The 14,933-nt window shown below is 39.6% G+C and overlaps 1 protein-coding gene and 1 non-coding gene across 4 annotated transcripts in view; one reads left to right on the top strand and one right to left on the bottom strand.

The window, feature by feature from the left end:
* Nucleotides 1-14,933, top strand: part of pnpla8 (patatin-like phospholipase domain containing 8) — a 74,001-nt gene that overhangs the window by 32,196 nt on the left and 26,872 nt on the right. For all 3 annotated transcript variants that reach the window (XM_078220223.1, XM_078220222.1, XM_078220224.1), the window contains exons 5-7: nucleotides 6,289-6,383; nucleotides 10,805-10,976; nucleotides 12,381-12,438. In XM_078220223.1, the coding sequence (XP_078076349.1) occupies nucleotides 6,289-6,383; nucleotides 10,805-10,976; nucleotides 12,381-12,438 (325 nt within the window). The remainder of the gene's footprint in view (nucleotides 1-6,288; nucleotides 6,384-10,804; nucleotides 10,977-12,380; nucleotides 12,439-14,933) is intronic.
* LOC144499393 (U2 spliceosomal RNA) lies at nucleotides 5,230-5,428 on the bottom strand. Its single transcript, XR_013498853.1, has one exon. It is a non-coding gene; the product is annotated as a U2 spliceosomal RNA (small nuclear RNA).

The following is a 14,933-nucleotide window of genomic DNA, read 5'->3' as shown; positions in this document are numbered from 1 at the left end:
GCTCGGCCCAAAGCCAGATAAACCCACCTGGGGTCAACAGGCCTTTGCATGGCCCGCCCCCGCTCCCTGTCTGTTACGATTCCTTTGGCAGGTGGGACCGGAAAATTCCACCCCACCTCCACTCAAGTAAAAGTTGTGTTTTCCAATGACCATACAAGTGGGCAGGCAGACATGACTGATTAAAAGGAAAGAACAAGATTGCCATTGGCTGTTTTTAAAACCAGATGAACCAGTCCAAAGAAAAAGTTAAAAAGTAGAAAAGTAGTTAATTGCAATTGAACCCAGCTAAACAACAATAAGAATTTTGAGAGTAGCAGATCGCCATGGTGTAGAGTGACTTGTTTAATCATTTCCTTGCCAAAGCCTTCACTGAGCATCCTGCGGATCGAAATTGGCTAATTCATTTGGATTTCAATGTAAATCAGAGTATAGGAATTGAGCAGTGAGGGACTCTCCTTCTGACTCCCCTGGGGTAACAACTTACTCAGGAGTGGAGAAATCGCAAGTGGTTCTGTTTAAAGATTTAAAGTGGTTTGTTTATTGAGCAGCAACATTTCAAATATAACATATTATCAGAATAAATCAAAGGAGGCATATAACAGCTGAGAAGGTTTCTTGGCCCAGGATCGGATGGACAGAACAGCCTGGTCTCTACTCTCTGCCATAATAATCTCTTCCACATCTTTCGGCTGATCAAGGTATTCACCAAAATCTAGCAACCCTAGAGCTTCTTCTGACATTTTTCCTTGATAAGTATACATTTTTACATGTTATTTTTGGGGGCTGATGGATGTCTCATGCTAATCACTTGTTCAGTTACATGTTCTTAAGTCTTCCATTGCCAAAGGGCAGGTGTTTGAAGTATACTGCTCCTATTCCAGCCTCTAGTCTACGAAGTCATACTTCTGCTTATCTCTTGCTAGGACATCTTGTTAACCTTACATAGGCTGTTTCTTTAGATATGGGAGATGCAATCCCATTTTGTCAACCCCAAATGTCTCTCACAAAGGTCTATGCCAGAGTTACGTCTTTGGCAGAGATGAGAGGCCTATCTTGTCCTGCATCTTTGTCAGCTCTGGCAAAGGGAGAGAGCGAGAGCTTTTTCAATAAGGTTCAGTTATTTTCTTAAGATCTGATACAGAGTGATCTGGTGCTTTTGTGCAGTAATCAGAAAAGGTTAGCAGGCATGTACAGCAAGTAGTGGGAAAGACAAATCACAGAATTGTTACAGTGCAGAAGGAGGCCATTCGGCCTATCATGTCTGGACTGGTTGAGCAATTCACCTAGTGCCATTTTCTTGCCTTCTCCCCATAACCCCGCTGATTTGTTTCTTTTCAAATAATCATCTAATTCCTCCTTGAATGCCTCAATTGAACCTGCCCCCACCGCACTCTTATTGCATGCCAGACCCTAATCGCTCGCTGTTTGAACACTTTTTTTTCTCGTATCGCCATTGCATCTTTTACTAATTACTTTAAACTTGTGTCCTCTCGTTCTCAATCCTTTCAAAAATGTAAACAGTTCCTTCCTGTCTACTCTGTCCAGACCCATCATGATTTTGAATACCTCTATCAAATCTCCTCAGTCTTTGTTTACAAGGAGAAGAGTCCTAACTTCTCCAGTCTTCATAATTGAACCTTTCGCCCCTGGAACCATTCTTTAAACCTCTTCTGCACTTTTTTCGATGCCTTCACACCCTTCATATAGTGTGGTGCCCAGAACTGTGCACGGTATTCCAGTTGAGGTCTAACTAATGATTTATACAAGTTCAACATAATCTGCTCGCTCTTGTACTTTATGCCCCAATTAATAAAGTTCCAGGATACTTTTTGCTTTATTAACTACTCTGTTGACAAATCCTGCCACCTTTAATGACTTGTACAAGGTCCCTCTGCTCCTGCATTCCTTTTCAAGTAGTACCCTTTGTTATGTTCTTCCTACTAAAATGTATCACCTCACGTTTCTCCTCAATAACCTTCATCTGCCACCAATTTGCCCACTCTACCAACAAGTCTATACCCTTTTTGAAGTTGTACACTGTCTTCCACACATTTTACAAAGCTTCCAAGTTTTGTAAAATCTGGGAGTTCTTAAACTGTTCCCAATACACCGAGGTCTAGATCGTTAATATTTATCAGGAAAGCCAGGGTCCTGATACCAGCCCCTGGGGAACTCCACTATCAACCTTCCTCCAACCTGAAAAATTTCCGTTAATCATTGCTTTTTGTTTTCAGTCCCTGAACCAATTCCATGTGCAATAACTTTGCTCACAAGTCTGTACAGCGTTATATCAAGTGCCTTTTGGAAGTTCATGTACACCACTTTAATCGCATTGCATTCATTGACCCTCTTTATAACTTCTTCAGAAAACTCCAGCAAGTTGGTTAAACATGATTTTCCTTTAAGAGACCCATACTAACACTCCTTAATTAACCTGCATTTGTCCACGTGACTTTTAATTCTGTCTCAAGTTATGTTGAAATGTTGGCCTTTATTGAAAGAGGATTAGAATATCAAAGTAAGAAAGTCTTGCTACAGCTGTACAGGGCATTAGTGAGATGGCACCTCGTGTACTGCATACAGTTTTGGTCAACTTACTTGAAGAGGGATATAGTTGTAGAAAAGGTTCATTAGGTTGATTTCTGGAATGAAATGGTTGTCTAGAGAAAAAGGTTGAGCAAGTTGGGTCTGTACTCCTTTGAGTTTTGAAGAGTGAGAGGTGACCTTATTGAAACGTAAGATTCTGAGGGGGCTTGACAGGTAAGGTGCTGAGTGGGTGTTTCCCGTCTTGGGAGAATCAAGAACTAGGGGGACACTGTTTAAAAGAAATTTAAGACTGAGATGACGAGCACTTTCTCTCAAGGGTCATTTGTCTTTGGAATGCTTTATCCCAGAGAGCAGTGGAGGCTGGCTGAGTCATTGAATGAATTCAAGGCTGAGTTCAACTTTTAATCTACAAATAAATCAAGGGTTATGGGGGCGTGAAGGAAAGAGAACTTAAGGCCATAATCAAATCAGCCATGATCTTAGTGAATAGCAAGGCTCGAAGGGCCAAATGACTTACTGTTCCTATTTCTTAAGTTCATATGACAGTCTTTATGGTTAGTAGCTCTGTCTCAACTTTCCCCATGTAGTCTGAAGAATTAATGAAAAACATTTTCTGTCATTTACTCTAAAGACCCACAAAGATGGTAATTTCTTTCTAGAGAACACTAAGAGAAATGTTACAGACAGGTGGGGGTTTAATTTCAAACAGCCCTGATTTCTCTCTCACCACCCATCCATAAACAGAAAGGTGGTTTTTGATTTCCCCCGTTCCCCACACTTCATAAAATATAGAGGGATGAGGGAACAAAAGAGGTATAGGGTGAAGGCTCCAGACAAAATGAGAATTACTGAGCTGTAGAGAAGTAAAGCATAAAGCCCAGCTGGGTATCACAGTTGGAACCACTTGAAGTTTGTAATTTGAATTGCATTTTTGGATGGATCTCAGTGCAGTGCAATGCCCAGAGGAAGGTTGCACTTCTGAGCAATTGCCATGCTAACTCTTACCTCGGAACTTTCAAAGGGAATTCCCCAACATGTCTTTGGGGTCCCCCCTCTCCTCAAGTACTACGCTGGTGAGCTCTTCCCTTCCCCCCCCCCCCCCCCCCCCCATCAAGTACTACGCTGGTGAGCTCTTACCCCCACCCCCCCGACACTACAGCTCATTGTTTCCCATGTCTCCAGAATCGAAAGTCAAATGGTGTAATCCTTCATCAGGCTGAAGCTAATGCAGGGTAATCCACTTTTCCAATAGTGCTGACTTCTGCAATGGACGAAACATGCAGAAATGAAGTAGTTTTGTAGTACTCACAGGTACAGAAGTTCAGACATTTCAGTCGGAGCAGTGTAGATGAGGGCAAAACTTGGACAGAGCTCTTGTTCTGCTGTTCTGTTGATGGAACGCAATATATTGCTTTATTTTGCTCCACAAAGCAATATTACAGGTTCTAGCAGTTGGGGGGAATCGTGTGACATAACTTCCATTTCTTCCCCTTTGACAAAGGATGTAAATTCCTGGTCTGGATTCTTGAGAGAGTTGATGTTTCATCCATGAATAAGTTTACCAAAGGTTTCTGGGTCCAAAGCTTGCAGACGGATCATCTGCATTGGCCAGGGCTTCACCTCAGAAATGCAAACAGGGCTTTGGGCATTTCTTTTGCAATCACGGGGCGGGCTTGTGGGAGTCGTTAGTGGGTCTTTAGAGGTAACAAGGCTGCTGTGGTTTTCTGAAGGCTAAAATTTCCTTTTGTGTAAGTCATTACTAGTCATGGCTTCACTAAGTGTAAAAATTCTTGTTCATTATATTTTTAAAACATTCATGAGGTAGCCAGGATGATGTAGACATATATTTTCTTTCATGTCTTCTTGGCAGAATGACAGAAGCTATTTTAAATTTATACTTCATATGCATATCCTGCAGATCATTTGGATGAAATGACCAAATGCACTTGACTAATAGCAGGCATTGTTTCCATTTAGAAAACAAAGCCATGAGCCCTTTACAATTTAAATAAAATGTGTAACATTGATGTTGTCTTTATTTATAACCTTATGGGTTCCCTTTTCCATCTTAAATGTTTTTTTCTGATCTTTCCACAAAGTATGTCATCTGTTGAGAGCTGGATTGAGGGTATAGAGATGTTTGAAACATTTTTTCAGCTAAAGCAAATTGGTGTTCTGCAGAATTGGGGATCAGTTAGTGTGTGGAAATGATAGTGACTATCATGTGATTATCCATATATTCAGCATAATAGGCTGAATCCTCTTCCCTGTGTTGACTTCCCTTACGCAGTCAACCCTTGTCTCAATTTTGCCAGCAAGATTTGCATTCCTGGGAGTTGTTCTTGCAGAACTTTGTCAAATGCACTGAACCCAGAGAGCTGATGGGTAAATTTCTGAAGTCTGGCTCACTGCTGGGATATTAGACTCATTTGGGATCAAGTAGTTCTATGTGGTCAATAGGTCTGACAGCATCTGTGGAGTGAGAATAGAGCCAACTTTTTGAGTCAGGATCACCCTTTATCAGAAATCTGACTCAAAATGTTGGCTCTATTCTCTACACAGATTTTTTGTTTTGTATTTTTATTCCAATTCAATCAAATCAAGTCCAATTCAGAGTCTCAACAAGTTGAGACATTCCGGATCCAAGCTGACAAGCCAGGGCTCTCACCTCCTGTCTTGGGCTTGATCTACATGATCCAAGCTGATTGGAGTAGGCAGAGCTCCTCCTCCAAGGCTTGATCTCATTTGCATCTTAGCCAAAAGGCCAAGATGCCGCTTTTAAGAATTGCTTCAAATGAAGCTAAAATGTAACCTAATGACTTCAACCAAGCACAGCATGTTGATACTACACTTGATCTTAGCCAAAAGGCCGAGAAGCTCTATTCCCCTCACAGATGCTGTCAGAGCTGCTGGCATTTTCTATTTTTGTTTCAGATTTCAGTATCTGCAATAATTTGCTTTTATCTTAGTTCTATGTGGTCACTTAGGTCATTATTGCATCTCCCACTATGTTCACCTTGAGTGTTTTATCTCATCATGAAGCCCTCCATTGTTTCAGCAATGTTAGTATTGATGTCTGTGCAAGTGCCCCATACGAAAAGTAACTAATTTGACAGAACTTGAACACATGCAAAACAGTTTCCCAGTTAGCTGCATTGATTTGTGGTGAGTTATTATGTATTCGGTGCTTCATACCAAATGTGACTTTCACCAATGCTAAATAATCTGCAGGTCCCTCTAATTTGTATATCATTTAAGATCAAGTGTAGTATTGACATGCTGTGCTTGGTTGAAGTCATTAGGTTACATTTTAGCTTCATTTGAAGCAATTTTTAAAAGTGGCATCTTGGCCTTTTGGCTAAGATGCAAATGAGATCAAGCCTTGGAGGAGGAGCTCTGCCTACTCCAATCAGCTTGGATCATGTAAATCAAGCCCAAGACAGGAGGTGAGAGCCCTGTCTTGTCAGCTTGGATCGGGAATGTCTCAACTTGTTGGGACTCTGAATTGGACTTGATTTGATTGAATTGGATTTTTAAAAAATTGTATTTCATTTGAGATGGGAGCATTAAAAAGTAATGTTTATTTGCAACAAATAGAATGAAACATTGTGTTTGTAGCAACAATATTTGCTGTGCCATTTAATTTAGAAATTGTTGATTCTTTTTTACATTCACCATAAAGGCATGAACTAGGGCATGAAAATAGATTGAGCAAGTGTTGAAAGAAATATTTTGTTACAGGGGACTGGTTGCTCTTCAGACACTTCGTAAACTTGAAGAACTAACTGGAAAGCAAGTCTATCAACTCTTTGACTACATCTGTGGGGTGAGCACAGGTAGGTTACATGTTGAGGCAAGAATCTAAGTCTCAATATAACTAAGCATGCCATTCAGCCACTTGTAACCTATGATCAGTTCTATTTATTTCCTTGAGAGCATTGTGTTGTTCCTCGTATGATTTTGATTCTAAGGAATTTACTTTGACTGCATCCAAATGTCCATTACACTGATCATTCTTTATGGAACAAGAGCTTAACTAGCATCAGTCCTAAATTTACTTTGACAGTTTGGATCTGTGACCGGACAGTCTGGTGATTATGCTGTGATAAAATTGCTGGATGGATTTTGGTGGTGAAGCATATTTTCCCATTGAAACACCTCTGCCATCTAGAAGATATAATACTGCTAGCTTCCAAAACTAAAAGGACAAACTTCCCTCACTGGTATCAGGCTCAGCTAGATTCTTCAGTCATGTTGCATCCCTTACTACCTTACTTTGTGTATAACTAATTCTAATTTTGGGACCACAGCTCAACTCTGTAGGAATCTGTAGGTTGCCATTTATTGGTGGCACCACAGTACAGTCATTGCGCATGGATGAGGGATTGATCTTACCAAACCAACAACATGTGGCACGGTGGCAAAGTGGTTAGCACTGCTGCATCACCATGCCAGGGACCTGAGTTCGATTCCAGCCTTGGATGACTGTCTGTGTGGAGTTTGCACATTCTTCCCGTGTCTGCATGGGTTTTCTCCAGGTGCTGTGGTTTCCCCTCTCAGTCTAAAGGTGTGCAGGGTAGGTGAATTGGCCATGCTAAATTGCCCCTTAGTGTTCAAAGATGTGCAGTTTAGATAAATTGGCTGTGATCAATGCACAGGGTTATGGGGATAGGGCCTGGGTAGAATGCTCTTTTGAAGGGTCTGTGTAGACTAGATGGGCTGAATGGCCGCCTTCTGCACTGTAGGGATTCTATGGATTTCTATTTGTGCCACATTTAAACTTCTAGTCAGACTTTAACTTTCCCTTCAAGTTCTTTAGGAAGCTATAAATGTAATTCAGAACTAGGGTTCGTGTGCAGGGGATTAGTCCTTGACCAATATTTATGGAATAACAAGCTGATGTCACCCTGCCCCTCATTCTGTCTGTGTAGCACGCAAGAAACAATACTTTTCACTGTACACTAATACATGTGACAATAATAAAACAAAATCCATGAAGAAAATATTCCTTAATGCATCAAATTGAAGTTAATGTCCCAAAAAAAAAATTGATTGAAAGGTTTGATCAACATGATGCTGTGTGGTTTTAAAACGAGTTGTTGTACTACTTATTAGCAGCAACAATACGCCAAAAAAATTATTTGAAGCATCACATACCTTTTTTCCCCCCCTGTAATCTCATAAACTACATTTCCTTCCCATTTCTGTATCTAGTGTGCAAGTATCCAAACTCGCACCAAGTCCTGTTCACACGTCATCTTTGTGCTCCCTGAACTACATTAGCTGATTACCTGGTTAAGCAACACCTTAATTTCAAAATTCTCATTCTCCTTTTCAAATTCCTCCATTTCTTTGCTGCTCCCCATTCTGTAACCGTCTTCAGGCCTACAACCCTCCAGGTTCTCTGCTTTCCTTCCTCCTGAATATCTCTGATCTTAATTGCACTGTCATTGGCAGCCATGCTTTCAGCTTCCAAGGCTCAAAGCTTTGGAATTCCCTCCCCTTGTCTTTTCTCCTTTAGGGTATTCCTTAAAACCTGCCTCTTTTGACCAAGCTTTTGGTCATCTGCCCTAATATCTCCTTATGTGACATGATGCCAAACCTTACTACTGTGAAGTGTCTTGAGACATTTTACTACATAAAGGTTCTATATATTAGAGGAATTCCGTGTGTTCTACCAAATTTATGTCGAGTGCTTTTCTTAAACACCAGAGGGCACTGGTTGTTACATTATTCCAAAAGGATTGGTATTATTATTCGAATCAAAGCACTGAATCTATGTCCTATACAAGTAAACAAAACATAAGGAAAGATAGGTATGATGATTCCTGGCTGCATCCTTCAAAGGGAAGAATCTTACTTTATAATTAGCAAATGCTTAGATGCCCAATAAACTATCCAGGCTTTCAAGCCAAGCAGGGTCTTTAGAATGGGGAAGTTAACGTATTAAGGAGTTGAATATCTCCTCTGCTATCTACAAGAATTCTACCTAAAATTAATTATGGCATATAACACCTTTTTTTCCCGTTTTAAAAAAATGAAAGCATTGTAAATAACTTACTGATCTGTTTTCTTCAGTGATTAATAGCGTATGAAACTGAGTAACAATAAAAGGTGTCTTGGCTTACCAAGTCTGCTCAATCCAAACCTGCGTGTGATTATTCTTCTATGGATATGCCTTCCAGATCAACAGTTGATTTCTTTCTTTAGGAAAATTGAGCTTATTCCCCTCTTTTTTTTTAAAGGAAGAATCCAGCAATGCTGTCAGTATCTTTTTCGTACCCCACATTCTCCCCCATCTGTCGTCACCCCCATCATTTATCGATCCAGCTTCATTTTTACCATACCAATCAATTCAATGTTAGCTATCGTGTCCGCGAGTCTTTTTCTCATCTCCATTATCACGAATGAGAAGTGAAGGAGGGATGAGCTCGTATAGGAAACAAAGTTTATTCTCCAGGATTGTGAATTTCGTATTTGCATCTGTTCATCCTGTACTCAAACTGCATGTTAAATATCAGGCTTATTTCAACCTCTACATTACTCTGAAAACCCAAATCATGTTTATCCTCAGTCATGTTCCAATAAATCTAAATTTTGTTGGGGAAGATTTTTCTTAATTAGCTAACTCCTTTAGATTCCAGACATTCTGGTCACTCCTGCTAATCTGTTTGCCATGCTCCAGTTTAGGTCTCAAACTCATCTGTTTCAGTTGACTATTTATCAGAATCTGTGGTGATATTTTACAGATGAGTTTGAGGCCAATTCTGGTTTCAGGTTTGCCTCATTTAATACCTGCCCCCTCACAGGCTAAATAATTTCTGGGTATTGTTAATCCAATGTATTATTCTGTCTCTACAAATGAAGGCTTTCTTTAACATCGCAGTTCGTTACCGACTGGATGCTTTAGCAATTCTGCTGATACTAATGAAAACCAGTTTCACATTGAACCCTTCCATGTGACAGACAGGCAAACCTTCATCCCCTCTACCTAGGGTGGATTCACATGACATTGTAGTGTCTCCAGAAAATAGGACTTGTCAATTTTATACATGTCCACTGCAATTTGTTCCCACATGCAATACCCAATATGTTCACATATCTCATGTTCTCCATTTAATTGGTTATCTTGAGGTCTGCTTCATCCTAGTTATCCACCCAGAGAGCTCAGCATCATTAAAAAAATTAATAGTGTTATCATTCACAAATTTGGGAAATAGCAGGATCTGGCAACACATCCCCGTGGAACTGCACTGGTTAGCATTTCCCATCATAGAACATTTTCTACTTATTAATATTTTCTGTTGCCAGCCAGTTCTCAATTCTCGATGACAATTTGTCAAATAATTTTAGTGTTCTTTTATAGGCTTTCATGAGGAACTTTGTCAAACACCTTTTTTTGGAAATCCAAGTAAACTCCATCTATTGAATTAATCTAGTTCAGTAGCTTATTAATTATCTGTTTCTTCTAATAGCCTGCTGACTGGTCCCCAGGACATCTGTGTTCTTTAATAGCATCCTGTGGAATGCTGGTTGTGGCTTAGTGGCAGCATTCTTTGAGTCTGGGTTCAAGTTCCAGTCTTGAAACCAAAGTATATTATTTTGGCTTACTGTTCTGTGCAGCACTGCAGGAGTGCTGCACTATCAGATGTGCCATCTTTCAGAAGAGACGTTAAACTAACATTCCCTTTGACCTTTCAGCTGATAGTGAACTATCACACTATTTCATTAAGGGTAGGGGAGTTCTCTCGGGTGTTTTGGTCAATCATTATCTCTTAACCAACATCGTTCAAGCATATTTTCCAGTTATTTTCACATTGTTGTTTGTGGGACCTTGCTGTGTTTTGAATGCCCTCGAGTGCTATGCAATCGTAAGCATTTTCTTCAGGAACTTTTCAGGTATAGAGGTTACGTTAACTGATCTGTAATTACTAGGTAAATGCCATCACTGATTTTTTAACAAGACTGCTTGTTCACCGTCGTAATAAGTTCCAAGTTGTCAGTGAGTTCATTTAGCATCTTGGGGCCAACATATTGTGGTAGTTGCTAATAAACTGTCAAGTGCTAATGTACAACTTGTGTGCTCATCTTGATTCCCTCAAGTTGCTGCCACCATTGGTTCTCAGCCTTGCATTGCACAGTCAAAAGCCACTCCTAATTTAACTGGATGGATAGGTCAAAGTCTGTAAATGCAGTGCCACCTAATTATAATTGTGTAAACGGACTTAATTTATTGATTTGCAATTTTTATTTTCAGGTGCCATACTGGCATTCATGCTGGGGTTTTTCCAAATTTCACTGGATGATTGTGAGGAAATGTACCGGAAGTTAGGAACTGATGTATTCAAACAGAATGTGATAGTTGGAACAATGAAAATGGGCTGGAATCATGCCTTTTATGAGAGTGAGCCATGGGAAAAGATACTGAAGTAAGTTTTTGGATTTCAGTTTATCTCTAGTATAGAGCCTTAAAACTCAGCAGGTAGCTGTGACTAAGCAGAGATAGACATTTAGGGTGGCAGCCACATCAGTGTATATGCCAGTATAATAAGAGAAAAGTGATTTAAAAGGAGGCTGATTTTCTGCTAGCATCAGTCTTCTTGCAATGAAGGAGTTATGAGGATGATGTCCCATGCTAAAATTATATCAATTGAATAAACGGCACTAATACAGCGGCCTGGTCTGCTGAAATAATTAAGCTTCTTAAATCTGGTTTATCTTTCCAACATTGACTGAAAACAAGTGTTTTATTCCTCAGGAGCATATTTTTTAAATTGTAGCCGTCAGCATCTCCTCATTGTAAGTTGTTGCTTAGTACACTCTTGTAAAATTGACACGAGCCCTTTTGAGATTTGCTGCCACTACACTGCCCCAGGACCACATGGCCTCCCTCTAAGCACATTAGCACAGGAAAAACAATACTCAGGACTATCTCATCCTGTAATACTTACTTGCAGAAATTGTTGTTGCCTAAGTTCACTTAAAAATAACCATCGTTGACTGGGCCAGAGTTATCTAACCACACTGTAGGTCAGGTAAATGTGCAGATCAAGAGATCATGTGGATTTTCAGGGTGCAAGTTGTAGCTTCCAACAGTAATAACTATCCCTGTGAGATCTTCCTTTAATAGTTTTGGGGACAGTGGGAAAGAACAGCACTTGGGGCAGCTGGCCTCTCTCTCTCTCGTCACTAATTGTCCCAGGAGCCTGGCATTATAAGGGAAAGGAAAATGAATAACTGGTGAAGCCATAAATCCTTCAATTATGAAAATGCCCTTGGGCTTTCTCTTGGTTATGAATTGAGCTACTCTTGTGTGGAATATAGCGAATACTTGTTGTAAGAGCAAGGAATTCTCTAAATATTTCAGGCAAAATGCACCCGAGAAAGTTTCACATTTTCTTCAATATCCTCAAAAAGGTTTTAGAAAATGTGCAACATATAAAAGCTTTAAAAGCCAAAGTTCTTTTGACTCCCTGGCACCTTCAGGAGCTTTAGTGTTTGCAGTTGTCAATGCATTATAATACCAGAACTTGAATTCAGAAATTCATTCTTTATCATTTTGATTTTAATTAAATGAGGATGCTCACTGACCTGCATTTCTTTTACTCGAAGACCACCATTTGTAGAACTGCACTACTTTTAGCTATTCAGTCACATTACTATTTCATTGCTCTACCCTCAATGAACAAATTCATTGAGTGACAAGGTCTGGGAAATGCACACTGACACAGCAGTGATGAATAATTCAACTCCTTGTAGCTTTATCTTTTGTTGAGGTTTAGCTTGGAGTTCGGATCTTTTATAACCATGGCTAATAATGTTCTCAATTATAGAGAAAGAATGGGTGAAGAACTTTTAATTCAAACTGCAAGGAATCCTAAAAGTCCTAAGGTGAGTTATCCTTTGTGTTGTAAATTTCTGCAATGCATTTGTTCTTGGTGGACTGACTTAATATCTTGTGTACTGTTATAATCATTGCCATCAGTCTTTCAATGAAAAAAATGTACTGTAGTCTTTTGGAACTGAATCTCATTAGTACTAGGTTGAAGTGTATATTTTGTCTTAGTGGAAATAATTTTGGTAAATGCTCCCGAGTAGAATTTTACTTCAGCACAATTAGAGATGATCAATTTTGCGGAGAAAATATAGATAGAAATTTGGCCATGATGACAGAAGTTTGGAAGCAACCCAGTTACTTCAAGCACATGAATATAACGAGAGATCATGGAATGATTGCTTATTTTTTAAATTAGTGACAGGTGAAGCTAAGCAGTATTGTGTACTGAATGCACAATTTCCAAAACAGACTAAGCTTAAATTTAAAACTTTAACCAAGGTATCTACATTAGCTGTGACTTGTGTCATTTTTGCTCCAATACTTGAGTTGCTGCGAGTCTTTGTATGAAAATTGTAACCAGTGGAAAAATTGATAAGATGTTGTTCCAGGAGGAGGAGGGGCGGGGTGAGGTCTTGATTGAGGGATACATGAGAAGGCTAATGTATACAATTTTAGGATGGTTGGGAAAAGGGGGACTATAAGAGAGTTGGAAATTAGACTTTAAAGATTAATGTTTTAGCTTTAATCCCATATAGCTTTGTGCAATAAGAGCATTGAAATTTAATCTTTTGTGATTATGATTTTTGTTTTGTGGATATAAATGCTATTCTGAGAGTCAGTACCATTGATATTAAATGCAGTGTTAAAATATTACTTTGTAGGCATGTACACACAATCAAAAATGATGTTCCTGTTTGGAGGTAAAGGCTCTCTTTATGCAATTCAAATTATTTCTTGATCTTCCTTCCTGGCAAATGGGACATTTTATCTTCGGGATGGTGAACACGGCTACATGTGGCAGCTTAGTTTAGATGGTAGTGCTCGCTCCTCTGGGTTTACAAGTTGTGACCCTGGTTATGTAATCCCAGCTGTTCCCCTGATACAGCCCTCATCTCTGCTCCTTTAAATTCAATGGTCATGAGCCTGAAAGGCTTGGCAGACAACTGGTTCAAATGGTTCTTTGCCACCAGTTCTGGCTGTACCACATTAAGCATCATCAGGTCCTGCTGCCATCTGTGAAAACAGTTTAATCAAAACTTGTAGGGACTGCTTGGCTGAGCTCACAAAGTATCAAACTACTCGGAGCATGAATTTTCCAGTATTCTAGTCACATGCCCACACCTGAGAGAATTGACAGATCACAGGGAAAAGAGCACTATAGTACATAAACAACAGCAATCGCCTATTGTCAAGCTCAGTACAGGCACGTTATATTCTTTCAGTCAATACTTCTAAAAATTGTTCACAAACAAGCTGTTAGGCTTGATGCAAATCACGTGATATTTGGCATTTCGACTACTAACTGTTAAGTCTTCGATGAATACTTGATTCAATATGAATGTAAGTGAGAGTACCTCACAGCCATTTGTGGAATTCACACATCTTCGTTTGAGGATGGCTCTGGTTCCACCTAAAGACTTCAAGTTTCCAGACTGCTTGTTTAAATTTTTCATACTGAATGAAAGGTAAGATAAAGACGCAGTGACTACTATCAACTTCAATTTGTTTCGCGTGGGCCTCTCCCATCCAAATTAAACTGGGTGAGCCTCAGAAATGTTAACCCAGCAGTCATGTAATTGAAGCTTGATCCAGCAGTTCATCAGAACCATCAATCGTCAACCAACCAGAGAACCAGACTCTAAAACTAGCTGCAAGTGATCTAACAGCCAAAGTACTTAACTGTTCCAGTTTCAAAGTTCTTATAAGAACCAAACTCCTAGATATTCGACTACAAGAAACCTCGCAATCTGCAATGAGCCCATTACTTTACAACGGCCACATTTCAATTTTAAATCTCGCATCCATTCAAGAACTACGGGGGGGGGGGGGGGGGGAGTTGTGTGCGCATGTGTGTTAATTGGAATACGCACTCAAAGGGTAACAAAACATAAATCTTTCCATATAAAACGAACTGATTATGGACAATAAAAGATGAGATACATTCTGTCTGTGACACTGTAATAACTTGTCATTTTGAATTGGTTGAATATAAATGAGGTGAAACTATCATTCACAAGAAATGTTCTTAATTTGATCTGGAAACTTTAATATCCACTCCTATCCCTAAAACTTACCTCTCCACGTACCAGTAAAAAAAATCAATTGGGTTACCAAAATTATTCCCCACCCTCCCCCTTGGGTACTAGAATAGCTGTGTTGCTGGGGTCCTGTGGTGTTCCTCTTTGTCCTTTTGGGTCCAGTGAGATTAAGTCTCATGGTGTGGTTTAAACAAAGATGTCTCCTGGAGTAAAGAGAAGGTTGGAGAAGAGAGATGGGAAATATATATAAGGGTATATATTACTTAGTTAAATTACTCAGTGTACTTACT

This window comes from Mustelus asterias, chromosome 9 (assembly GCF_964213995.1).
Source record: "Mustelus asterias chromosome 9, sMusAst1.hap1.1, whole genome shotgun sequence".
Classification (NCBI taxonomy): domain Eukaryota; kingdom Metazoa; phylum Chordata; class Chondrichthyes; order Carcharhiniformes; family Triakidae; genus Mustelus; species Mustelus asterias.
Note: the sequence above shows the minus strand (reverse complement) of the source record. Positions and strands in the feature narration are given on the sequence as shown.